Raw genomic sequence first — 27,871 nt, 5'->3', positions numbered from 1 at the left:
AAAGGCAACACATAAAAGAAGAGTCCGCTAACATCCGTTTTTTGAACAGTAAGAGCAAAACTGCTGTCAACAGCGAAGCAGATGTTGATTCCTTTGACAAAGCACCACAAACACCTTACTCACAAACAGAATATGCCTTTGAGTACTCCATCATTTTTTGCCAACATTATCTTCAATAGTCAATATGTCATATTTACCTTTCCAAGTGAAGCCAAAAAGATTTCATTGATTTCGTCAATTTTCCAAATCCACATTCAATTCCGTTCCGATTTGCATTCTTCTTTGAATGCGTTTCCATTTCCATTGCAACTTTATCAGATTTGTCGAAAGTGCATTGATTGCTTTTTAACATTGAAAAGCAATATTTTGAACATCACTTGAACATCGACCACATAACATTCATTACGAGGTTTAAGTCATTTGTTCGTAAATTCTATTCAATTTGCTTTCACAATTCTCCATCATCTTTTTAGATAATTTAGCACGAGATATTTTGAAGATACACCAATTATTTTTGAAATACACACACTTTTGTCAGAAAAGCGCTGGCTTTGGCAAGAATTTGTAATGATGGGAAAAGCTTGGGAAGAAAAGATGACATTAAAAGGGAGATTGAAAGGAAGTGAAGAAAATGAAGAAGAAGAAAAATTCAAAGAAAAAGGTGGAAAAGAAAGGGAAAGGATGGAAGCAGGGGCAATGCAGAACTGAAAGAGAAGAACAAAAGATTGTGAAGGAAGAAGAGGCGGATGGGGTTATTTGCATTTTTCAATGAAAATATTAAGCTGGCAAAGAAGGGCTAATTGTGTTTGTGCTTATTAACGTATTAAAATCGATTTATTTGAATGATGAAAAATTGAAGAAATGTGAGAAATGAGAAACGATTGAAATTATTTTTATTTTTCATTTATTTTGGAAAATGTATTTTTGAGTTTTAATTACAACATATGAAATTCTTTTATTTGGTTTTTTTAATTTTTTGGAATTTCTTCTTTTCTTTTTTTTAAAGAATATGAGAAGAGAAGGTTCACATTGCATGTTCTCTCAATTGGAACAAAGGATTTCTTGAAAGGCATCTTTTCTCTGAAAAAAAAGCAGATGAGTATTTTTGAATAACAAACATTGGCTGTTTGAATCAATTGGATAAATATGCAAAAATGAGAAGGAGCAAGAAAGCGGGGGACGAAAAAAGGAGAGGAACTCATTCATATGCTTGGAAGGAAGAAGATAGAGAAGCTGAGTGAAAAGATGAAACAGAGGAGCATGTGAAAGGAAGAGTGAAGAGGAAAAACGAAGAAGAAAAAAGTAAAGGGAAACGAGAGAGAGAAGAAAAGGAAATGAAATTGTGGAATAGGATTGAGGAAAAGATTAGAAATCTGTCAAAGGAGAAAGAGAAAATGAAGAGAAGATGAGAAGAAGAGGGAAGAGGAAGAAGAAAGAGAGGGTGGATGAACACTTGCAACAGCAAAAATCGAAAGAACAAGAAAGATGGTCACCTTATATTTTCAACGAAGAGATGAACAATTGGTGAAGAAGGAATCGCTAATTAATTACATTGCGAGAGGAGACATTTGATTATTCGAAACAACACATTGCAAAGGGTGATTGCGAGATCGTTTGAATAGATACAGCGTTTTCAACTTTTTGTGATTTTATTGGATAACAGTTTCTTTTTGAAAAGGTATTTATTTTATTTTTTATTAAGTTTTTTCCTAAAATTAATTTTCTTTTAATCATTATTTTTATTTCCTGATGAAAAATTTTCACCTTCATCAGCAAATACCGATTCATACCCTGCAAGAACTGAAGAAATTGCATTGCTTTGGACGCGCCTCAGATGTTTTCCAAACGCTCTCAAAATGATTGCAGAAAGAAGGATTTTATTTCTTTTTCAAATTGCTTTTTAAACAATTATTAAGGGTCATTTTGATCATCCGGAAAAGAATAAAAGTTATTAATCAAAATTGATTTTCATTCCATACGAGGATGCATTTGTTCCTTTTAGCACATTTGATTCTTGTGAAGACATTTGAAGCACGAGATGTTTCTGAAACAGCCACATTTCAAAACAAAGGTATTCATTCGAATTGTTATTTTTTCAATCTTTTTCTTTATTCGGGTTCAGGTTGTTCAAACGATGCACAATATCTATCAGAGAATGATAACAATTACTTATTTGAGCAGAGTGCATTGCTGGAAGTGAAAAGATTACAGTCAGGACTTTCTATTGTGAAAAACACATTTTTGGAATTCTTCAATTCGACAGTTGGACTCAAGAATTTGGCAATTGAACATTCTTCCTCACAATTTTTGCTGATAACAGAAAAGTCAAGGATTATACTGGATTCCTGCATTTTACACCAAAATTTTGTTTCACCGTTTCATCTTCAAAGTGGGTCAGTCTGTTTCACAAACTTAAGTTTGATCATCCAAAAGAATCATTGCCCTTCAAGCCTCATATTTTCATCTGATGATTCAAATTCTGCCATTTTAAGAAAATCCATGCTCTCAGACCTGATCGTTTCTTCTTCAGATTATTTTCTGCTATCTGGAAAGAGCAAAAGTGAAGAGATTTCTAACTGCGCCTTCAGAAATATATCTGTGAAGCCATTCAAGAACATTGATGATCGAATGGAGCATTCATGTTTTCGAAGTTTAATGGAGAACAGCCTCATTTTTTCGTGTGTGAATGTATTTGAAGGAGGGATTTCGAGCGGATCTTATTCTTCACACGAATTTGTCTGCAGAAACACCTCAACAAACAATGGGAAAAGGGAAAGAAATGTTTTTCAACCAGGAGAACAAATGGACACAACAGAAAGTCAATCCTTTTTATTGTGTGAATGGAAAGATTGCACAGCTGAACAAGGAGGTGCTCTTTATGTTCATGACAATGAAAATGCAATTTTAACAATTGAAAATTCGTCGTTTGTGAAATGCATTGCTTTTTCCACAATTGGAGGCGGAATTTTTGCCTTGGAAGTAGCTGAATGTTCTGTGCTTCATTCAAAATTTGTTCAATGTTCGTGCACTTCAACAAATGTGGACAATGGAGGTGGGGGGATATCGATCGCAAATATTTGCATCCAGCCAATTGTGGATGATTGTTCATTTTTCAACTGTTCGTCTGGAAACGACGGAGGGGCAATTGATCTGCGTGAATCATTGACAGAAAAGCAAAAGAACTGCATTACAAATTCATTTTTTGATAACTGTAAATCCAATGGATCTTTAAATGGAATTGGAGGAGCAATTGAACATTGGTACTGCTCTGATCAAGCAATAATCTCCAATTGTCTATTCTGCAATTGCAATTCAATGTGTGGAGGAGGGGCGTTAGGAATATTAATTAACAATAACAATTATGGAACATTTCTTTATCATTGCTTTTTTCACAATAATTCATGCGTGAAAGGAGGACATGATATTCTTCTTCAAAATTCAACAGCTAACAATATTCATTCAAGCTGTTGCACAACAAGACAAACAGGAAATAGAGTTAGCACAAATTACAATTCAATCATTGACAAAAGTGAATGGCTTCGAAATGAAGGTGGAAGAGTGAGATATGTTTCTTCAACTGAAACAGAACCAAATTCCATTGATACATATGCATGCGGGCTGAATGAAAGCTATCCATGCAGAACAATCAGCCATTGTCTCACTCAACTAATTCCAGACTTTGTGAAGGATATTGAGATTCTCACAGGAACGATAACAGAAACAAAAAATATTGATTGTGATGCAAATTCTTTCACAATATATGGAAAAGATGATTTAAGCACAACGGTGCAGACAGAATTAGAGACACCTGGCTTGTCTCTTTTTTCAACCTCAACAGGCACATTCACAGTGAGGAACCTTGTTCTTGTGCATGATCCAACATACTCAAATAATCGTGGGTCAAGGCTGTTTGAGATAACAGGTGCAGGAGAAATACATATTAGCAGATTGAACATATCCACGGGAAGCACACAATCAACAGAGACAGCATTTTTCACAGAGCTGATCAATGTTCAGAGTGGTGTGCTACAGATGGAAAATCTGAACTGGGCAAAGACGATTTCCACAACTTCATTGTTTTCGCTTTCTTCGACGAATGAAATTTCATTGATACTTTCAGAATCAACTTTTAATGAAATAGAAAGAACAACAAGCGGAGCATCTGTTGTGACATTTTCCGATGAAAAGGCAAACATTGATTTGAATTCGAGCATATTTGATGGATGCGGAAGCACAACATCAGCCAACGGAGGATCAGCAATGCTGAACGTTGGAGAAGCGAATGAAGTGAAAGTGAAAGGTGGTAATTTTGATGGCTGCTTTTGTTCAACAACAGATGGACTTGGTGGAGCAATTCTTCTTCAGCTAACTTCTGAATTTCCTGAGTTCTTGATAACATCATCATTTGACACTAACACAGCTAAGTGGGGGAAAGATATTTTCGTCATTTCACCACATCTGGAAACAGTTGCGCAATTCAGAAAAATATCATCAGTTAATGCATCGTTGGATTCATTTGATAAAGTGAGAGGATATGACAACGGAAATACCAACCTGGCCATTCCTCTGTGCATCTATCTCCTTCCCAATCCAACAGAAATATATGTGAGCAATTCCGAGGCATCAAACCATTCTCACTGTGGAATTGTCCAGTTTCCTTGTTTGACCTTGAAGCATTCTCTTTCAAGGTTATCAGGAACAAAGAAAGTTGTTGTGAATGGAATGATTCAGATAAGCGATGAATTGTCATTTGCTGAACAGAAGCATGAAATCAGAGGAAATGATGAACAGAGTGGTTGGACAGTCTCTGATTCAAGTTCATCGTTAAACTCAGCAATGATAACAACAAGTGTTGAAACAACCTTATCGATTCTTATCTTCTCTCTCCCATCGTCCCTTCCTCTTCACTCAACTTTCATTTCGTCTTCTTCTTCGCTGAAGCTTTCTCAGTGTTCTCTTTCTCTTCAAGATCCTTCATTAGAATTGGAATTGACATTCTTGTCTGAAGAATCTGGGATCTTAACGATTGACACATTCTTGGCTTCATCAGTTGTTTTTGGAGGAAGCCCATTGATCTCGGTATCTGGAGGCAACACAGAAGCGAAATTGAAAAGAGCTCGGCTGAATGAAATTGAAACCAGATGTTCATCGGGATTGTTTGAAGTGAAGAGCAAGGCTTCTCTTCAAATGGGTGATTGTGTTGTTTCATCAATTGCTCCACCTGAAAGAATAGCATCATCACGTTTGATCTCTTCCACAAGTGCCAAGAAAATTGAAATCATTCGAACAGACATTTCAAACTTTGCAGTCAAAGACAAAAACGGAGGAGCTTTTGAATGCACACTTGAGAGTGGTTGTTCTTTTGTGTTTGAAGAAGGAAGCATGAGCTTGTGCAAAAGTGATGGAGGGAGTGGGGGAGGGTTGTGGGTGCAAATGAAAAGTGGATCATCTCTCAGCATTGGCAATGTGACAGAATCCCTTTCAAACAATGAAAATGGAAATGAAGAAGAGAAAAAAGTGTGCTTTTCTCATTGTGAGGCATCATCAAACGTTGATGGGAGGATAGGATTGGGAGGAGGGATATATATGTGTCTGGATGATGGAGCATCAGATTTTGTTTTGAAGAGGGTGCAATTTGAAGGATGTTCGGGAAGGAAAGGAAAAGATGTGTTTATGGAAGCCGATGATTTGAGTGTTGTGACAAACTCAGAGACATTTTGTTTCGATATTGATGTGAATGACTTCCAAAAGTTGAATGGGTTTGAGCGATCAACAACGAATGAAGAGTTTGAAATTCCGCTTGTTGTGTATCTGTGGAACAACTTCACCACTCCTTGCCATGTGGGCGGGCAAGAGACACATGACTTCAGTGGATGCGGGCATGTTCAGATTCCGTGCAAGACAATCACCAAAGCAGTTGGGTTTAGATTTTCAAACAAAAAGAAGTCGATCAAACTGGTTTCGCCGTTTTCATTTGGAGAAGAGTTGAAAATGGAAACAGATGAGTGGAGTGTGATTGGAGATGGAAATGCCACAAATTATGGAGTTGCTGAAGGAATTGCGGGAGCTCAAAGAGGGTTGTTCGAGACGCACATTCAAACCGCATTTAGTGAAGTGGTTTTTTCTCTTGAAGAAAGGATAGGAACATACGAGTGTGTTTTCCATTGTGTTTCTAATAAACTGACAATTCAGGATTGTGGGATTGTTGGATGTGAAAATGAATTGAGTGTTTCGTTTGTAAAAGTGGAAGGAGGTGAGGCTGTGATGAACAATCTGTTTGGGAATGCAATCAGATGGCAGACAAGTGCAATCATTGCAGAAGGAAGAAGCGGAGGTTTCTCTTCAGTTGAAATTGTGGAAAGCAATTTCTCAGGAAGCGGGGAGCAGAATGGATGTTTGGTTGAAAGCAGAAATGCAAAGTGTTTGAACCTGACGAAGTGTAAGGCAACATCATTTGTTCGATCAACTGGAAATGGAGGAAGTATTAGTGTTGACAACAGCAATAATGAAAACGAAAACACACAAATAAATATTGAAGAGTGTGATTTTGATGAGTGCTCAGTGTTGGCTGATGGAAGCAGGGGAGGTGCTGTTTTTGTGCAGATGAAAAAGAATACTCAAGTGAATATTAATTCTTGTTCATTCACAGGATGTGTAGCACCAGCTGGAGAAAACAAGAATGGCTTTGGAGGAGGAATGGCCCTGGAGTTGAATGATGGCGATCCTTCGTTTGCGATTTCATGCCCAATTTTTGATTCGAGCAAGCCAAATGTTGCAAGATATGGAAAAGACCTGTTTGTTGAATCATCCGACTTGACAAAGAGCATCACAAATGCATCTCTTCCGTTTGTGTCTGAGAATATGAATGATATTTCCTTAGATTCATTGAGAGGATTTGATGGGAATGATAAAGAAAATGCAATTCCACTTGTGTATTTCTGGCGAGGATTTGATTCAACGATATTTGTTGGGCGAGAAGGAATAGATGTGTGCATATGTGGGCTTTCAGATTATCCCTGCCTTTCAATCGATCATTCGTTGGACAGGTTGTCCAAAGGAAACGAAAGAATGATCAGCGTCATTGAGAAGGCTGTTCTTCAGAAGAGTGTTGATCTCAATGGAATCTCGATAAAATCTGAAGATACAGGAGAGTGCTCTTTGGAGTGCCTTTCTTCGATTGAAGGGGCTGAGGAAGCAGTGATGAAGATCCGAGGAATCACCAAGTTCGAGCTGATTAACTTTGTTGTTCCATCTTCATTCTCAAATGAAGCCAATGTTTTAATGTATATTGGCTCAAGTGAAGGATTGCTGACTCTGAAAGACTGCTCGTTTGCAAAAAATGAAGACGATGGAGAAGATACGATAAACTTTGGGCTGATCAAGGTAGATGAAGGAAAAATTGTACTGGACTTGGTGTCTGTCCAGTTTTTGTGCTTTTCACAAGACGTTGTTTCAGTTCTATCATCGGCATGTGCAACAATCAAAAACCTGACGATGAAGAATGTTGAGCTGAAAGGAGCAAGTGGATTGAGCATATCAAAGAGTTCAAGCAGAGAAAGCAGAGAGAAAAATGAAGCTGAGCAGAATGTTGTTATTGAGTGGAGCATATTCGAAGAAGTCACTCAGAACACAACAGATGACATCTCGATCATTCGAAATGTGAATGATGAACCATTGAAAATGGTTGTTCAGAACACAACGATGAAGAGATGTGGAGGGTTGAAGTGTGGAAAGGGAGGAGGGACGTTTTGTGTGTTGAATGAGGGAGGAAGCTTTGACTGCTCGTTTTGCACAATTTCTGAGTGCTTTTGCTCGACTGTGGGAAGAGGTGGCTGGTTATTTCTGGAATGCACCTCGACAGCTGAGCAGCCTCTGAACTTTGTGTTGTCAAATATCACATTCAAAGACAACTCTGCATTGAAAGGGAGAGATGTATATGTGAGATGTCACTCAATTGACACACAAATAGCTGACGAGCAATTCTTGTTAGATTTCAGGGCTCCGTTTGTGAAGGAGCTGGCAATATGGGGATGCACAACAGACTCGTTTGAAGGAGAAGAGGACCTTTTATTGCGAGTGAAGATATTTCGGAGTGAGACGGTATTTGTGTCAGCTGTTATTGACAACCATGAAGACAGCAGGGAGTGTGGTGTGTTTGAAGCGCCTTGCAGATCATTGAGTGAAGGGATGCACCACATCATTCCATCACTGTTCTCACAGCTATTGATCTTGAGGCAAACGGAAATTGTTGGAAAATGTGCTGCACACGATGTGATAATCCGCTCCCTGGAAGCTCCTTCAACTGCCTTGGTATTTTTGAACTCAACAATTGTTGATGATAATGATGATGGAAGTCTTATCGCAGCCTCGGAGAATGTTCGGATAGAAAGATTGAAATTCAACTTTTGCCAATCGTTTTCATATTCAGGCAATTCTATCATTCATGAAGCAAATGGACAGCTTTCTCTTTCATTTGTTGATTTCTCTTTTGTTGGAGAATCAGAAAACATTGAAGCTATTGTTCTCAATTCAACATTGTTGAGCATTGAAAGGGGGATTCTGCATGTTGATAACTGCACGATAACAATGCTTTCGTTCAAGAAGCCTTCCTTTCTGTTGGGAGGAAATGAGATAAATATCAATAATGTGAGACTGGAAAAAGTTGAGGCAATTTCAAATGTGTTTGATACTGGCAATTGTGGAAGAATTGTATTGAATGGAATTGATGCTGATGGAGTGAAGCTTTCTGAAGGTTGCATCATTTCAATAAACAGTTCAACTTCAGGAACACTATCTGTTGGAAGCTCCTCATTCAATAATTGTTCAAGAAAATCTGAAGGGCCTTCTATTTTCTCTGCTTTTGCAACTTCGACAAAAATTATTCTTTCCAATTGCTCTTGCTCAAACTGCTATTCTCAGTCTGACAAAGGAAGTTTTATGGATGTGAACAATGCTACGAATGTTCTCATGAACTTATGTGAATTTGAAGGAACATTTTTGAAAGGAAGCGAAGATGATAATATGAATTCAATAAAGGATATCTGTCTGTGGAATGGATCGCTTGTCCACTCAGAAAATGCTTCATTGATGATGAAGGATGTTTCAATTTCGAATTCTTCGTCAGGAGGATTATCAGTATCTTCCAGCAATGTGACTATCGAAAAAGGAGAATTCCTTCACAACAATCCATTTATTGATAAATATCCCTCTCTTCGTCGAAATATTATTTGTTCTGATTCTGGAGCATTGAATGTGATGAGTTTGAAAGGAGGAGATGGGGTGAAAGATAATTCTTCACTTTGGATTCTGAATGAGGGATGCAATTTTGAAGGAATTATTTCCGAGAGGTCATCCCCATTCTTCGTTCCAGTGTTGGATGGTGTTGAAGCAAAGGAAGTGGGAGAAGAAATGGAGATTGTGTTCAAAGGGAAGGAGCTGCTTCCATGCGACTTGTCATTCATGGTTGTGAGGCAGATGGGAGAAGAAAAGCAGATTGAAAAATATGAGTTTGATGAAAGTGGATATGTGTCAGAGACCGAAGTTGAAGGGAGACTGCCAAAAGAGATGATAACAGAAGCAGAAGAAGGGGTGGAGGTGAGTGTGTGCATTCAGTTTGGAGATGGAAATAATCCATCATCAACAGATTCTTTCATTCTGAAGAACAAGAGCGAATCAAAAACAAATGGAGAAGGAAAGCTTGCTGAAGGAGGAAAAGAAGGGAAATCGTATTTGTTGTTGATTGTGATTATCATGGGATTTGTTCTTCTAATCATTCTTATTGTGGCAGTGATATTCATTGTTCGATGGAGAAAAGCAAAGAACGAGAACAAAGATCTGAGAGAGATTGTGAATGACAACATCAGAAAAGATCCAAAGGCATTTGAGATGGTGACGATGGAGATGTCACCTGAGGAACAGTGGAGAAGAGCGGAGAGGGAGGCAGAGAAGAAGAATGAAGAGAGGATGAAGAAGAGAGTTTATGAGAAAAGCTTGGGACACTCAGAGTCATCTGAGCATTTATTGAGTGAGAGTGGTTTAACTGAATACATTCTGGGAAGAGATTCAGACAAGATTCCCGATTGGGCTCTTGAGAAGGTTGAAGAAGAAGAGATTCGAAAGAGATCACCATCGCCTTCCATTTCATCCACCTCAACAACGGATACAACTGATTCAGATTCAACATTTGTCCGAGGGGAGGATTTGTGTCCAACCACTTCATCGATGTCAAATCTGGTGGATGCGATGGCATGCTCATCTCCTCATGAGAAGCTGATCGTGGATCTGAGGGATTCGCTGTTCATGCTATTGCATGGAAGGAACGAGAAGAAGGAGATGGCGATTGGCTCGTTGAAGGAGAGGGAGCAAACAACTGCACAGGTGTTGTTCTGGGTGGCGAATGGAGCACTCCACTCATTTGACGAGATGGAAAACCCTCTTCAGTCATTGGCCAATCTGAGTCCCCACATTGTGTTGTTCTCTGAGCACATGGTGATTTGTATTGTGATGCACTCTGACTTATTGTCAGATGATGATTCAGATTCATCCTCCATCTCATCATCAACAGTTGTAACATCTGCCAGTGACGATGATGGTGATGATGATGATGACTCCCTTCCCTCATCAGCATTTGAAGAGGATGAGGATGCGTTCAGAAAGGAGTGCCTGAGGTGGAAGGCGCCAGAGCTGCAGATGAACAAGAAGATGGGGGCGACGAAGGAATCGGTTGTGTTTTCGATTGGGATGATGGTGTGGGAGTGCCTGACGCTGGAGATCCCGTTTGGGGAGTATGAGGGAGTGGTGGCAGGGCAGAAGATAGTAAATGGGGAGCGGCCGAATGTGGAGAAGATGGGAGGGAGCAGTCTTCGGGAGTTGGAGGAGAAGTGTGTGGTGCAGGGGTGGGATGAGCGGGTGACATTGGGGAATGTGAAGCGGGAGCTGTTCATGAAGATGCCGATGGGGTCGATGTTTGTGACTGCATCAGACGCGTTGGATATTGGAGATGGATCGAGATGTGAAGAGGCAGACAGCGAAGACACAGATGGGAGCTTCAGTCGGATGGAATGAAATGATGATTTTATTTATTTATTTATTTTTTTTTTTTCATTTGAGAAATGCATTTGAGAAGCATGAGGAATTGAAAAGTGGAGCTGGGAGAATGTTGGATGAGAAGAATTGAATGCTTGCTTGAAAGCAATTGCTTCCTTTGTTTGTGTCTCGTTGGGAAGAAAAGTGCATTGCCAATCGGATTCATGCTTTCGGGAGTGGATTGTCATTCGCTGCATTCTTCGTCCCGAGCCATGATGAGGCTTTCACTTTCTTCCTTTGGACAACCGGAGTTTTCCCAATCGGCACACACCTGGTGATTTCTGTTTCAAATTCAGTATTATTGGGATATTCTTTTTTCGTTCACATTTGCCATTTCCAACAATTCATTTTTCTTTCACACAGTGAGAATGCAGAATGGGAGGATGGCGGTCATCTCTGTTATCTGTTAGAAATTGAGTTTGACAAAGGATAAGAGGATAATGCATCATTCTCTTGTTTTATGTTTGTGGAATCGTTTTGATAATCCTTTTTAACAATGATTATAAGTTGTTTTTCTATTTATATGTATATTTGTTTGTATTTTTTAAAAGATATATGTTTTTTAATCTCTTTATTTTTCCCAATTTTTCAACAATAAAAATTCATATTCATCTCAGTTTTTTTTTTTTTTTTCTTGCAAAATTAGAAAATTCAAATAATAAAATAGTCTTCTGTATATGTTTTATAGATTCGCTATTAATCAGTCAGTCATTTCGAACACATTTCTTGTATCGTTTCACTTTAAAATCAAATCTTCAATCAAAATAAGCACCTCCGACTTTCTATGTTTCATCTTCAACTTTTCAGAATTGTTTTCGTTTTTCTCATCCTTTATCTTTGTGTCAAAAATATCATAAAATGATTTCTTCTAATTATTCATGAACCAAAATTCATCCTTTTCTTCTTTCAAAAGCGCTTCAACTGTGTTGCAATCATATTAATTCACCTTTTATGCAAACGATGTTTTAGCGAACAATATGATCATGCGAAATTTTTCATTTTTTCATCACAAAGGCAATTCTCACTAATAATACTGTTGTTGTGTGGTATTTTTTTCAACGGAAATTGTTTGTTTCATTATTAATATTTTTTGATATATCTCTCATATTCAAATATTTAAGGATTTGATCAAAAATAAAAAAATGGAACTTGTTCCTGTTCATTTTGGAACAGAAAGCATTTCTGATCAAAATAAGGTGTTCTTTAATGAGTATTCAACGTGGACTTGGGTTCTCACTCATATTCTGGAAAATAAAGTCCCTATATGCCCAAAACATCGAATCCAAAAGAATTGTTATAAGACAGTATCTAACTACAGATTTTGGAAGTTCCCGAAATACACGGAAAAAACATCAGTCAACAACAATACTATTTTTGAGGATATGAAGACTCCATTAGGAACAATATTCTTAACTTGTTTGCATTACTGGCAAAAAATTCCAATTACAAAGATTTCAACAGTTCTTAGCGTTGGTGAAAAAATGGTGAGATTTGGGGTGAGAGTCATTCGTGTGTGCTGCACAAAATTAAGGAATTCGACACAGCGAGTTGTTGGTGGAAAAGGAAAGATAGTTGAAATCGACGAGGCGATATGGAGAAATCGAAAATATGGAAGAGGAAGAAAGAAGAATCAGATATGGATTTTTGGCTGCGTCGAAAGGCTCGAAGGCGGAGGGGTAGGATTTCGCTTTATTCAATTGCACAGAAAAGGAAAAAACACATTGATCCCTATAATCCAAAAATACATTCTGTTGAAAACAATGATCATTTCTGACGAATGGAGAGCGTATTCATGATATGAATAGATTGGATATGGGCATCAAACCATCTGTCATAAGAAAGAATATGAGAACAAAGAGACTTATGCCTGCACAAATGCGATTGAAGGCCGATGGTCACATTTAAGAGCGTCTTTTCCACGTTTTGGAACAAGAAAAAAGTATATTTTTGATCATATCGAAATTGATCTGGTGAAATCCTTTATGAAATTGAGCTATTTGATTCTAATGAAGCATATTTTAAAGTACAAACCAGAAAAAGAAACAGAAAAAAAGGAATATGACGAAATTGAATAAGATGTGCCTTTTGTTGAAGATATATAGGGATATGATGAGAATGAAACTGATAAAAAATTAGAAGATGATGATTCAGATGGTGCTGGAGATGGAGATAGAACTTCGGAATATTCTCCATAATGAAAAATATATTTATCTTTTCATAAAAGTTTCGAACAAATTATTTTTCATAAAAAAAAACTTCATAGTCCTAATAAAAATTTTGAGAAAATATTTTTTTGTTTTTCTGTTCATAAATAAGTTTCCGTTCGGAATAAACAACAAGCTCATGCTTTATTTGATATTTCCAATCCATAAATAAAAAAATATGTCAAAAACTTTCATGACAATGTTGAACGTATATGCTGCAAACAAATCTCATATCCTGACACATTGAAAATGTTTTGGTTTAACTGAACAAAAAATCTTCTGAAAAAAATTTAATTCTTTAATAGGAGTTTGCACAAACATAAATAATTTTTTTCCAATAGTCCACAGACACATTTTTGAATAATTTTCTTTGAATACGAACAATTCTTTCGTTGTGGAAATTGAATTTTCATAATTATGAGAGAACCCTAATTTGAAGTATTTGAAACTTTGAACCTTTTTATCAATTTAAATGAAGGTTCATTCGGTGCAGACACTTCAAAAAAGACGAGCAATACATAGAATTGATATTCTACTTGTGGTTATTGCATATGCCACGTTGTCGAATCTCATTTATAATAATAATTTAAAAGGAAATCCTTTTTTATGGTCCATTCCTTTCTGGATTGCGATAGGTATTTTTGTTGCAACATCGTTACATTTTCTTATGCAATCTTGGGTTATTTCATATGGAATTTTCATCAAATATAAAAAGGTTTAAGCATATAATTCAGGATTTGATTTTTTTAATTTTTTTGAAAATGGATTAGGCTCCGCCAATGCTGGCATCTCATGCATACGTTGTACCGTTACCACACTCAGGAGATAAAGAGATCGTTGCCATCGAAAAAATTGAAATTCCTGGAAACCTTTATGGTACTTTGCTTCCGGAAATATATGGAGATGTTTTGCCTGATTTTTTGAATGAACTAAAAAGCGGAAAATCTCTTCCTCCTTTGCCTTCATTTACGTATCAGCGCCGTTTGTTCATTTGGAGCGAAAAACGTCAGAATTTCTTTTGTATTCCATTTCCTGATCAATCTCGTTTTTCTGATTACTTTGATCATGCAAAGAATGGCGGACTATCTATTCCTGCTTCACAGACTGTTCCTGAAGGAGCTTTTTACACTCCGTTGCAAAGGCCCCCGTCTCTAGGAGTGTGGCACTCCAATTCGCTTACGGTTCCTCTTCCTTCTTTTGGATCGCTGCTGAAAGAACGAATAATTTCTCCGATGTTTATATTCCAGATTCTGTGCATATTCCTGTGGATGTTTGATGAGTTTTGGCGGTTTTCGCTGATGTCGCTGTTTATGCTCCTTGTGTTTGAGTGCATCGGGGTGCAGCAGCAGATCAGCAACATGAAGACGATCCGCTCGATGAGCGGCGACCACCGGCCGATTTACGTCCTGCGGAACAACACGTGGATGGTCGTGATGAGCGATTCGCTCGTCCCTGGCGACGTCATCTCCGTCTCGTCGACTGCGCCGCAGATCCCGCGCACGCTGAAGGAGGCGCTTGAGAACGAGAAGGCTGCGAAGGAGAAAGCGGAGAAAAGGAGGTGGAAGAATCCGATCGACAAAATCATGGGCTTCTTCCAGACAGCCCAGCTGAAGCAGGAAAGGGCGCTGGAGCAGCTGAAGGAGATGACTGAGCCTGAGAAGATGCGGAAGAAGCGCGAGAGAGCTGCCGAGCGGAGGCGGAAGAGGGCGATAAAGGAGGCAGGGATGACCGGGCTGGCTGTGCCTGTAGACGCTGTGCTGTTGGAAGGAAGAGTTGTGGTGAATGAGGCGCTGCTGACGGGGGAGTCGATGCCTGTGGTGAAGGAAGGGCTGAGAAATGTGGTTGGGGAAGACTCGCTCAAACTGCACATGGCAAGGAAAAGCGGAAATGTAATGAAGTTTTTGGGAGAAGAACAAAATGAGAAGAAAGGGGCAAATTCTTCTTCTTCTTCTTCTTCTGTTTCTTCAAAGGATAAAGAACGTCTGATTGCAAGAGAGAAAGAGAAGAGTGAGGCATTTGCACAGGGAAAAGCATCGATGCTGCTGGCAGGCACAGGAGTCATCCAAAGTGTTCGCTCTGATTCTTCTTCTTCTTCTTCTTCTTCTTCTTCTTCAAAGAAAGAAGAGAAAGAAGACATCAACAGCGAAAATGATTCATCCGAAGACGAAAACAAAGAACAACAGCAACAACAACAGAAAAATCGCATCAATGCAACAACAGGCAGGCTTACCAAACTTCCTCCACCAGATGGCGGGTGCATAGCTGTTGTGCTCCGCACAGGTTTCTCCACCACACAGGGCAAGCTGATGCGAGCAATCATTTTCACAGCATCGCAGAAGACGTCTGGAACGTTAGAGTCATTCGTGTTTCTTCTCGTCTTGCTGGTTGTGGCGTGTGTGACAGGAGTTTATGTCTATTTGAACACCGACAAGAAGAAAACAACGCCCTTTAAGCTGTTTCTGAAGATTTCTGAGATTGTGACGTCGATTATACCGACAGACCTGCCCATCCAGCTGAACATGGCCATCAACACATCGCTGGCCGAGCTGATGAAGTCGAATGTGTTCTGCACTGAGCCGTATCGGATGACTGATGCGGGCAAAGTTGACATCTGCTGCTTTGACAAGACAGGGACGCTGACGGAAGACGCGCTTGTGGTGGAAGGAGTGGCAGGGGTGGGGCTGTGGCAGAAGTGGATGAAAGGGAAAGGGATTGGGAATGGGAAGGGGAAGGGGAAGGAAGATAAAGAAGGAAATGAAAAGAATGAGAAAAATGAGAAAAATGAAAAGAAAGAAGATAAAGAGACAGCTAAACAGAACAATAAACCAGTTCAATTTTCAAGAGCTGATCTTTCGCTCACTCTGAAGCAGGCCAATGAAATTCCCGAAGAAACCTTGTTTGTTCTGTCTGGATGTCATACGCTGACTCTGCTAAACAAACAGTCAATCCTTTCAGCTCATTCACCTTCTCCTTCACCTTCACCTTCTCCTTCTCCATCATCAAGATCATCATCATCATCATCTTCTTCTTCTTCTTCTCTTTCTCTTCTCTCTTCTTCGTCTGTTGGTATTCCTGTTGGCGATCCGCTCGACAAAGCAGCGTTCGAATGGACAAAATGGGCGATGTTTAAAGGCGGAAACGAATGCAGAGGGAAAATATGGAGCGAATGTGGAAGTCAGACAAGGAAAATGAATGGGCAAGGAACGAAAAATGAAGGAGAGAAGCAGAAAAAAGGAGAAAATTCAAATAATTTCAATTCTTCTTCTTCATTTTCTTCCCATTCAAAGAAAGAGCAACAGGTTTCACTGCATATTTTGCGTCGCTATGTGTTTGATGCAACGCTTTCGATGTCTTCGACTGTGGTTGAGGTGACACGAGGAACAAACAGACAGAGCCAGATGAGTCAAGAACGCAATTACATGGTGCTGTCGAAGGGATCACCGGAGGCAGTGAGAAAGAGATTGGCAGTGGGGAATGATAGAGGTGTGGAGGAGAGAAAGAGAAAAAGAGAGAAAAAGATAGAGAAAGAGAAAGAGAAAGGGGACAAAATGGATGCTATTTTGAATGTGGCATGCGAATGATTTAAATATTTATTAATATTTATTTATTAATTATATTTTCTCATATTTTTTATTAATATTTATTACCTTTTCTTTCAATAAATTTTCATTCGATCATTTCTCATGTTATCTTCAGCCTCTGCTGACTTCCTTGCCAACTACGATGCCCTCCATCGCCAGCTGTCCCACCAAGGCGCCCGTGTCATAGCATTGGCATACAAACCATTTTCTCCTTCTCCTTCTTCTTCTTCTGAACATTCCTTCTTCTCTTCCCTTCCTCGCCGTGCTGTTGAAAGCGATCTGATCTTTTGTGGCTTTATTTGTGTGGCGTGTCCGTTGAAGAAGGATTCCATCAGAACGATTGGCGTTTTGAGGGAGAGCGGGCACAAGTGTGTGATGATCACTGGAGATGCGCCATTGACAGCAATACACGTGGCGAGGGAGATTGGGATGGTGGGGGAGGACTTGCTGATTGTGGGAGGAGGGAAAGGAGGAGAAGGAAAAGGAGAAGGGAAAGGGAAAGAGAAGAAAGGAGGGAATAAATTAGGAGGAATATTGAAAGGAGGAGAAAGAAGCGGAAATGGAGAAGACAGATTTATTTCGCCTGATTGTGTGTGTGAGTGTGGCTGTGTGGAATGTGCAGAGAACGAAAGAAGCGAATGCGACTGCAATTGCTGCAAACACAAGAAGATTCAATGGAAGAAGGAGAAGAAGGAGAGCTGGAGGGTGAAAAACAGCAAAGGGAAGAAGCTGAAGGATGAGGAGAACGAAGAAGACGATGAAGAAAGCAATGAAGAAAGGAGGTTTTTGATTGAAAGAGAGAAAAAAAGAATAGAAAGGCACAGAGTATGGCTGTTGAATCCAGAGAAGGAAGAATGGGAAGCTGTTGATCCATTTATTTCTAATGGAAACTCTTCTTCTTCTTCTTCTTCTTCTTCCTCCTCCTCCTCTTCTTCTTCTTCATTAACAAGCAAATCCTCAATCAATGCTGCTGCCTTTGACAGCCTGCCTTCCACCCGGCCGCTTCTTGCGCAGCCACCAACATCCAGTGTGCTTCCAACACCTGCTGAGTTGTGCATCACAGGCGATGGACTGGAATTGCTGAAAGCCAAAAATTATTCCTTGACTCCGTTCATCAACCAGACTAAAGTGTTTGCGAGGATGAGGCCGTCGCAGAAGGAAGAGGTTGTAGATGAGCTGAGAAAGGAGTGGAAAGGGAAGAAGAATGTGGTGTTGATGTGTGGAGACGGGAGCAACGATACAAGGGCTATTAAGACAGCACACGTTGGAGTGGCGATTGTGACGAAGAAGAGCGATGAAGATGATGACTGGGATGATGATGAGGAAGAGGAAGAGGAAGAAGAGAGGAAGGAGAAAGAGAAAGAGAAGGAAGAGAAAGAAGGAGAAGGAGAGAATGGAGAAGCAGGAACGAATAAGAGGAAAGGAGGTAGCAGAGCAAAAGTGGTGCCAAAGAAGAACAAAGAGAAAGAGATTGAAGCAGTTGCAGAGTTGGATGAAGAGGAGAAAGAAATGAGGCAAAAAAGGAAAAGAGACGAAGAAGATTACTGGGAAGGGTATTTTGATGAAACAGAAGCTGAACGAAAGGCAAGAGCAAAGAGACAAAAGAAAGAAGCAAAGGAAGCGAAAGAGCGGAAGAAGAAGAGAGATGCGGAGAAAAGGCAAAAGCAGATGGAAGCAATTGCAAATGGAACAGCAACTTCTTCTTCTTCCACTTCTTCTTTTGGACAACTTCCTGCTCTGAATCCACAAATGGCAGCATATCAAGCACAGTTGCAGCAGACGCCGATGGGAAGGTGGATGCTCCAGAAGCAGCAGGAGGCGATGATCAAGCAGAAGACAAGACTCGAAAATGCCATGCAGATGCAGCGCGAAAACCCGATTTTGGGCACGTTTTTCGCGTCTCTTCACGACGAGGCAGCGTCGGCGAGGGAGAATGGTAATCAAAATGGAGGAGGAGGAAGTGAAGGAGATGGAGATGGGATTGTGGTGAAGATGGGGGATGCATCGTCCGCAGCACCTTTCACAGCGAGAAACGGGACGTTGCGTTCAGTTCTTGACTTGCTGCGGTTTGGAAGGTCGACATTAGCATCAGTGCAGATGAACTACAAAATTCTTGCTTTGTCTTCTCTGATTACAGCGTATGAGCTGTCTGTGCTGGCTTTGAGGAACATCAGGGCGTCTGAGGCGCAGATGACAGTGTCTTCAATTGCAGTGTCTGTGTTTGTGATGTTCATGGCAAGGACACAGCCTCTGAAAAGAATAGCGACTGTACACCCGCCTTCGAGTGTGTTCTGCTTGTACCACATGACGTCGTTGATTGGGCAGAGTGTTATTCATTTGCTGACGATTTCGGCGGCGACGAAGCTGGCGGAGAGCGTGGAGGGGCCAACGAAGATTGGAGGGGATGTGGGAGATGGTTTGTTTAAAAGAATTTAAAATTTATTTTTATTTTTATTTTTTTTTTTCATTTTTTTGGAAATGAAACAAATTATTTGTGGAAAATTGTTTTATTTGAATATGGATTTTGCAAATCTTTTTTTTTTTTTTTGTAACTTTCTCTCTTTTTTTATAAATTATTTCTCTCTCTTTTTTTAAAAAAAAATTTTATTTATTTCTCATTTTCTATTATCTTTTTTTTTTTTTCAGTTGTCAAACTTGCAGTCAACACCACCATTTCTGCTGCATCCGCCGTCGCTTCTTCTTCTTCTTCTCTCTTCTCCAACTCAACTGCCAATGCCACAAATACAGTAAATTCTATTAATTCCACATTGTCTTCTTCTTCTTCTTCTTCTTCAAACAGCTCTTTGCTGTCAAATGTCACAAATGCCATTCCAACTCTCATAGCCACTGCAATCAACGTCACTCAACTGGCTGTGAATGCCACTTCAAATAAAACCGCCGGAAATTCCGCAACTCATCCGCCAGCGGCCGGCGCTAGCGCCACCAGCGGAATAAACGCGACGTTAAAAGCGGTTGGGAAGAATGTGACGAGCTCAGTTAAGAGGAAGATGAGGAAGATGAGTGAAACGGAGGCAAAAGCACTCAACATCACAGAAAAATTGAAGCCAGACCAGTCACAGCCAGCCATTCCCAATCCTTTGTCTATTGTAAGCTCCATATTATTCCCCGATCCGCCCGCCGATGCAAATGCTGTTGAGCAATTTACACCATCACTTGTCAAAACAGTTGTGTTTCTTGTTGACAGCGCCCAAACTTTGTCTGTTTACGTGTCAAATTATGCCGGAAAGCCGTTTATGGAAGGCATCGGGGAGCACAAGATGCTCACGTTTGCGACTGTCTTTGGGATCGGAGTGGTTTTGTTCCTCGGCTCGCAAAGTGTTCCTGTTCTGAACAAGAAACTGGAACTGACTCTGTTTCCGAACAGAGCATTTCATGTTAAAGTGATGCTGCTGATCCTGTCGGGGGTGTTTGGGCCCTGGATCTGGGAGTCCCTCATGAAGTGGCTGTTCTTCAGAGAGAAGAAGAGGAAGAGGAAGGTCATTAGAGCGAAAAGGGAGAGCGTAAATGCGTAGATTTTAATATTCAGCATCAATTTTTTTGTGCTTTTGGATAAAGATAAATTTAAAGTAATTTTATTTTTTTTCAAATATCATTCGTCATCTCACTTTTTAAGATCAATCACTACGATGTTAATTTATTAAAAGTCTATGAGGATATTCATTGAGTATTTGTATCTTTTATATAAAATTTCAATTTCATATAACCTTAATTTAGATTAGTCTTTTTTGACAAATTTAATTTTGCTGAAACTGAAAGTTAACTATAGAAGTTAAACTTAATGAGTGAACTGTTTGCAACATTTATATTATGCTTTTGCTTTGAAATGAAGATTTTGCGTTTCTTAATTTGAAATTTGTATCATTTAAAAAAAGTCGTCCAGAAACGCCAGCTGCGGTTTGGTTGCATTCACATTATTATTTATTTGTTAACTTTTTTATTTTGTATGCTTTTATTTAATTTTAATATCTTTATTGTTTTCAAATAAATGAAAATTAGCCAACTGCAACTCCACCTGTTGATGATCAAAATGCAATAAAATTGGCGAGAATGAAAACACTCATGGAGAAGGCTAATAAAGCCTTATTGGAAAATAAAAGTAAAATTCAATTATTGGAAAAGGAAAAGGCAGATCTTAACAATGAATTGAAGATCAAGCAGGAACAATATTCGAAACAACTTTCAGAATCGCAGGAAGAAAAAAATCGAATTGAAAATTCACTACAACAGGAATTAGAAAATCTTAAAAAGGATGTCGAACAACTGAAAGATCAGAACAAATCAATTACAGAAGCCAATCTGAAACTTGTTGATGATATCAATGCAACAAAACGAGAAAGTGAATCGACAATTTCCCAGTTGAAAATGAAAAATGATTCTTTATCGGATGAAGTTGAACATCTTAAATCTATTCAAGCGAATGAAGGAGAAAAGCAAGAAGCTGAAAGCAAAAGAGAAGAAGAATGGAAGAATAGAGAGATGAAATGGGAAGAGAAATTGAAGAAAAAGATTGATGAAACGCTTTTATTGAAAGAAGAAATGGACTCGAAAGACAGAAGGATCACAGAGCTAGAAGGAAAATTACAAGAAGAAAAAGAGCAAAACAAGAAAAATGAGCAAGAAGCAATGAAAAAGCTTGAAGAAGAGAAAGAAAAAAGCAAAAATTTGGAAGTTTCTTTGAAAAACAAACAAGCTGAATTTCAGCAAAAAGAAGAAGAAATTTCAAAGTTAATCCAAAACAATACAAATGAAAAGGAAGAGATGAAAAAACAGAGTTTGGTAAAGGATGCGAAGATTAAACGATTGGAAGAGGAGAAAAAATTACTTTTAGAAGGGCAGAAGAAGGAGAGCAATGAAAGAAAGGCAGAGGCAGAAGAATTTCAAAGGAAAGAGAAAGCGTGGAAAAAGAAAGAGGAGGAAATGAATAAAAATGCAGAGGATTTGAAAGGGAAAAACGAAGAATTGCATGCGAATTTGAAGGAAATGAAAGGGAAAATAGCAGAAAATGAAAGGAAAACCAGCAAACTTCAAACAGAAATCGAAATTGGAGAAGAAGAACGAGAGATTCTGAGGAAATCAGTCGAGAATGAAAGAGAAGAAAGAAGGAAGCAAGAAAAAGAAGCCGAAAAATTGCAAAGGAAAATCGATGCATCTGAACAAGAAGCAGAGAAAGTGTATCGAAGATTGGAAGCAATGAACAAAGAGAAAGAAGAGGCGAAGAAGGAAAACAAAGAGAATGCAAAAGTGTTTGAGAAGAGGCTGAAGGAGAAAGAGGAGAAGATAAAAGCGATTGAAGCAGAGCTTTTGTCGCATCATGCGAAAGTTGGGGAGATTGAAGGGGGTTTGAAGAAGGAAGTGGAAGAAGAGAGGCAGAAGAGGAAAGCAGCAGAGGAAGGAATGAAGAAGGAGAAGGAGGAGAAGGAAGGGATGTTGAAGGAAAAGGAAGGGTTGTTGGCAGAAAAAGAGGTTTTGATTGAGAAAACAATGAAAGAAGTGGAAGAATTGAAGAAAGAAATGGAAAGTGAGAGGAAAGAAAGAGAAGAAGAGAAGGAGAAGATGGAGAAGGAGAAAGAAGAATCAGTAGCGAGAGAGAAAGAAGAGAAAGAGAAGATAATTTCTCAAATGAAAAAAGAGGAAAGCGAAAGAGAAAGGATGAGGAAGAAGAAGATGGAAGAAGTGGAGAAGCAAAATAAAGAGGAAATGAACAAACTGGAAGCGATTTTGAGGAAGACAGAAGACGAAAGAGATTCAGCGGAAGAAGCGAAGAGGGCGAAGGAGATGGAAGCAGAAGAAGAGAAAGAGAAGATGAAGAAGGAGATGAGAGAGAAAGAGGAGAAAATGGAGGAAATTGAAAAGGCAAGAAAGGATGTGGAAGAAGAGTTGAGCTTGTTGAAAGAACAAAGCGAGAAGAAGAAGAATCGATGGGAAGAAACGAAAAAGGAGTTGACTGCAAATTTGGAGGAAGAAAGAAAAGAGAAAGAGAATTTGAAAAATGAGCTGGAAAATGAAAGAAACGAAGTGAAATTGGCAAAAGAAAATCTTGAACAGAAACTGGAGGAGAAGGAGAAAGAGATGCAAGCTGTTCAAAAACGCCTTGATGAAGCTGAAAAGCTGATTGAGTCGCTTTATTCACAGTACTCAAGCAAGTTCAATGCGAACTCCACAAATTGCTTGGAGCCTTCTTCTCTGTTGAAGTCTTCTTCTTCTTCTTCTTCTTCTTCTTCCTTTTCCATTTCACCTTCTTTCAGCTCATCAAAACAGAACTCATTTCATTCCACTGCTCTGATGTCCCCAATGCATTCCACTTCAGCCACAAACATAAACACACCAAAGACTCCACATCAGCAAAATTCTTCTTCTTCCTCTTCCTCTTCAACTTCCTCTTCTTCTCTCTCTTCTTCTTCTTCAACGCCTCTCTTATCTTCTCTATCTTCTGTCTTCCCTTCTATTTCTGCCTCTTCTCCTATCGTTCCATCGCCTCTTGCTTTGAAAGCAACTCAAAAAATCACTTCAATTTCTACTGCATCTTCATCAAGCTCTTCATCCACATCATTGGTTTCTTCTTCTTCTGGACAACTCCCTTCTCAGGCTTCATTACATTCACCTTCGCCTTCTCCTTCTCCTTCCGCTTCCATTTCTCCTTCTCCTTCTCCTTCTTCTTCTTCACATGAAACCACAACAGCCTCTTCTTCTGCATTGTTAACTCCACTTTCTTCTCAGCATTTCTCTTCATCTTCCGAAGAGGAGGACATTTCACCAGAGGAAAAGCTGAACGCACTGGTTATGCGCCTCAAAGCAGCAGAAGATGAGATAAGCGAGCTGAGAAGGATGCAGTCAAGGGAAAGCATCGATTTGACTTATTTGAAGAATATTATACTGAAGCTGATAACGGAAGAGAAGCTGGAGGTATATTACTGTTTCTGATTTTTTTTTTTTAATTAAATGAATGAATGAATGAATGAATGAGCTGAATGGAGAAATTTTCAATTGTGAATTGTGCTTTTTGTGAAAAAGACATTTTTTTTTTAAATAAATTAATGTATTTATTATTCAATTTGTTTTATGAATATTTTTTTTTTTTTCATTTTTATAAATAAATTTTTTGATATTCTTTTGAAAATTTCAGCAACAAATGTTCAAAATTCTTGCAATCATTTTGAAGTTCTCACCAGAAGAAACACAAAGAATTACTGAAATCAAAAGAAAAAAATGGAAATTGGATTCATTTGAAACTTCTGGCACAATGAAGAGAGGAAAGAAATGAAATTCATGATTTCATTCAATTTTGAAATTGCTGCTTTATTATTTCTAATTTATTTTTCAATATTTCAAATGTTTAAAACTCATGAATGGACAATAAAAGTTTTATTTTGGTGGAAAGAAAAGATTTTGATATTTTTTAGATTGAATGTAAAGGTGAATTCAGTGAAAGATGAAAAGCGTTTGAGAAGATTTCTGAATTAAAAGATTCAGAAGTGTATTAAATTATTGTTTGAAAAAATAACTTTCGTGAAAATTTTGAATTAAAAAAAATATTAAATAGTCATATTTTTTCCTTTTTCCTTCAAATTGAACACTTGACGAAACATTTTTTTTCCCGAATCGTTTAATAACTTTTGTGATTTTTTTTTCAGATATGAGTATTTTGGCGATTTTTTAAACATAGTGTTTTTATTCAAAGAAGTTATTCAAAATAATTCTTTGTGCAAATTAAAAGAATATCCGAACTTTCAAATAATGATTATTCTTGTTTATATTGATTTCTTTTGTGTCAATAAAGTGTTGAAATCAGAAAAAAGTTGTCGGAAAACGTTTAAAAAAACTTTCGCTAATTTTTTATTCAAGCTGATCAAATGAAAATTTCTGCTTATTCATCAGAATAATTAGAAGCATCCTCTCCGTCATCAATGCCTTTTGAATCTTCTTCATTTTCAGCATCATAAGGCTCATGTAGAATATCGTCGGTGTCAGGAATTTCTTCATTTTCAGAATAACTTATTTCTTCATCTTCAATAATGGGTTTTTCTTCTGTTAAAAATTGGATCATCTTTTGCAAAATATCAGCACAACTCGGTTTAAGATTCCTTTGAACAAGCCACATGGATAAGCAATCTGCAATGAATGTTTTTCTAACTCCATGCTTTGGAAAAAATGCTCTTAAATGACTCCACAACCCTTCCACGGTATTGGAACATGCACCTGTTTCTGGATCTTTGAAGTTCCTTTTATGACAGACCGTAATATGTTCATAACCAATATCTTTCAAACAATTATAGCTTTTCCATTCATCACTAATAATTGTTGTGCCTGCTGATATCCTTTCTTGAATAATTGGAACCAATGTCTCATCCTTCCTTTTTGAAACAATGATTTCAAAATTGGTTCCAGATCTTCCTCCTTCCTTCCTCTCAACTCCTCCGAAAATCATCAACAAATCCTTCTTTTTTCCTCTTTCAAATTTCCTTTTCTAAAAAATAGCCTCGTCAATATCAACACATTTTCATGGTTCTCCAAATGTGTGATAATTTTTGAAATCATAACATTTTTCTGAGTGTTTATTCCACAAAAGTTTTGCAGTCAAAACCGGATATAATCACGTCGAATATAATCACATTCGCCTATAGTCACATTTTTCGATGCACTGACATTTTTTGCTTGTTTTTCATTCATTTTTCATCGCATATAATCACAGGACTAAATATTTATAATCACATTTTTTATTATTATGGGTGCTTTTTTCAATGAAAAATCGATTTTTTGATCAAAAAATTTAATTTTTCACTTTTTCAAAAATATGCTCAAATAAGTTTAAATAATGTGTATTAATGAAAAAAATTGTTATTTCTATTGAAAAATTCGTTAAAATGAAGAAGTTTCAAAAATAAAAAAATTTGACCCAAAATTAATTATTTAATAAATTAAATTTTATTTTTTTCTGTGTAAAGCAGCATCGTGTATTATCACAATCTGATATAGTCACAAAAAGTTGTGCAAAAACCGATGTGATTATATCCGGTTTAGACTGTATTTCTTTGGAAAAAAATAAGACAACAAAAAGAAAAAAAGCATGAAAATTGTTAAAAATAACGATATCAAAGGTTTTTGTCATGTTGAAATTAACATTAAAATGAGTTATAACTTCACATTATGAATTTATCGATATTCGAAGTGAATTCTCAAACCGAAGTTTTTGAAAATAAATATTTGAATTCATAAATTAACATTCAAATTTTGACAACATTTCATTCTGTGTTTGTGTTCAAACAACTCGTGCAACGCTTGTTCAATAACCAATAGTTGGATATGAAACACATATCAGTTATTGAATTGATTTCAATCCAGTACAAAATCAATAGTGCAATAGAATCTGTAAAACAATATTTATTGGTAGTTTCATTTTTGAAAAAAAAAAGAAATACTAAAATATTGAGGTTTTTTCTCGCATGTTTGACATCAAAAATACTTTTTTCCTTCGACTTCTTTTTCATTATTCCTTGCATTTCTCATTTTGAGTAATTTTTAGCATTGAACACTTGAAACGTTGGAAAAACAAATCCAATGTTTTTTTTTCATGGAAGATCTTTTTCGATTGATATACGGTTTGACTGTTTTTTTCCTTCTTCAAAAATTTCCGTAAAACTCTTTTGATAATAATAAATAGATTATTCTTTTTTTGACTTTGCCAATATTAATAATTCAATTTCAAAGGCTTTTCGATAACTGAAAATTCTTTAAATGTTTCAATATCGAACGGAAATATCTTTTTCAGTTTTTTGTGCATAATTGAGAGTTCTGATATTTTTTCCTTTTACCGTTTTTCTTGTTTCATGAATGTATTTTTGCTTTGAAATTTTGAAAGAATTTCGGCAAAAGGGGATTATACGTCCAGTAATAATTTTTCACTTGTAAACTCCAAAAACTGAATCGAAACTGGGCTTTACGAACTCATTAATTAAGATCAGTTCTGAAATTCTATTCAAAAATAAAATTATCTTCCAATGAAATAAATCTTTAAGAGATTCAAAAATTTGATCAAGCCCATCATATAACTTGATCATGTTTTCTTTTTGGTTTTTTTTTCTCTACAAACTAATTTTAACAACAGAACTCTATGAATTAGGGTTAACCCGAAAAGAAATTTCATTTTTTCTTCATTTATAAAGACATTAGGGCTTCAATACGAAAATAAATTTTTTATCATGATTCAAAAATAGAAAAAATTAAAAGTTTCTTTCTGTGAAAAATTGATGATAAAAATAGACTTTATCTTCATTGTACTAATTATTTTCTGGAAGGAATATGAAAAAGAAATCGTTATGATATAAATTTTTCACTGGTCGTATCATACCCATTTGCCAGAATTTCTTTCATCATGAAAATGATTATTTTCTTTCATGAAAATCTATTTTCTTGACAATAGTTGGAATATAAAAAAATTTATTTTGAATTTTTCAAAGCAAACAAATGATTTTGTGGAATGTCATGAAACGAAAGAATAAAAGAATAATAATACATTCAGCAATTATGCAGTTATCATACTTCCAATAATTTATTCTCGGTCAAATATTGCACAACAACTTTTGTCACAGTATTTGCATGAGAATTCCAGACGAATAATTACAAAACTTCAAAAAAATGACAAAACAAAACATAATAATTTTTCTGAAATAAAAAAAATATGTTCCAAATACATCATTGACCTTTTTATTGAAAAAAGTTCAAACTTGAAATATTCAATTTTTTTTTTGCAGACTATCAGACTGATTTTTTTTGAAACAAGATTAACTTTCATTCCAAACATTCTTCGAAGTATTCAATAACTAATATGAAATGATTCTTTCAATTATTATTTTCAACATCGTATTTTTGAAAGAAATCAATGAGTTTGATGCAAAGTTGTTGTATTTTGGATCAAACAACGCTTTTGATAAATTGTCTTCTGTGAGCATCTTTCCTTCAAAACTGTGCATGACTTTTGACAAA

At 37.4% G+C, this 27,871-nt stretch overlaps 3 protein-coding genes across 3 annotated transcripts; all 3 read left to right on the top strand.

The window, feature by feature from the left end:
• Positions 1-1,983: 1,983 nt before the first annotated feature.
• On the top strand, positions 1,984-11,701 carry MONOS_11182 (uncharacterized protein; the record flags this gene model as incomplete). Its single annotated transcript, XM_067863689.1, has 2 exons — positions 1,984-2,071; positions 2,123-11,701. The coding sequence occupies 2 exons, from the start codon at positions 1,984-1,986 to the stop codon at positions 11,062-11,064; spliced, it is 9,030 nt and encodes a 3,009-aa protein (XP_067724960.1). The 3' UTR covers positions 11,065-11,701.
• Positions 11,702-13,718: 2,017 nt separating this feature from the next.
• MONOS_11181 (putative manganese-transporting ATPase 13A1) lies at positions 13,719-20,555 on the top strand. Its single transcript, XM_067863688.1, has 4 exons — positions 13,719-14,004; positions 14,060-16,772; positions 16,986-19,286; positions 19,517-20,555. The coding sequence occupies exons 1-4, from the start codon at positions 13,762-13,764 to the stop codon at positions 20,401-20,403; spliced, it is 6,144 nt and encodes a 2,047-aa protein (XP_067724959.1). The 5' UTR covers positions 13,719-13,761; the 3' UTR covers positions 20,404-20,555.
• A 114-nt stretch (positions 20,556-20,669) lies between these two features.
• On the top strand, positions 20,670-24,249 carry MONOS_11180 (uncharacterized protein; the record flags this gene model as incomplete). Its single annotated transcript, XM_067863687.1, has 4 exons — positions 20,670-20,680; positions 20,764-20,785; positions 20,888-23,794; positions 24,015-24,249. 4 exons carry the CDS (start codon positions 20,670-20,672, stop codon positions 24,150-24,152), a joined length of 3,078 nt encoding a protein of 1,025 aa, XP_067724958.1. The 3' UTR covers positions 24,153-24,249.
• Between the last annotated feature and the right edge of the window lie 3,622 nt (positions 24,250-27,871).

Source organism: Monocercomonoides exilis (genome assembly GCF_001643675.1).
Source record: "Monocercomonoides exilis strain PA203 chromosome Unknown scaffold31-1199392, whole genome shotgun sequence".
NCBI classification, from domain to species: Eukaryota; Preaxostyla; order Oxymonadida; family Polymastigidae; genus Monocercomonoides; species Monocercomonoides exilis.
Note: the sequence above shows the minus strand (reverse complement) of the source record. Positions and strands in the feature narration are given on the sequence as shown.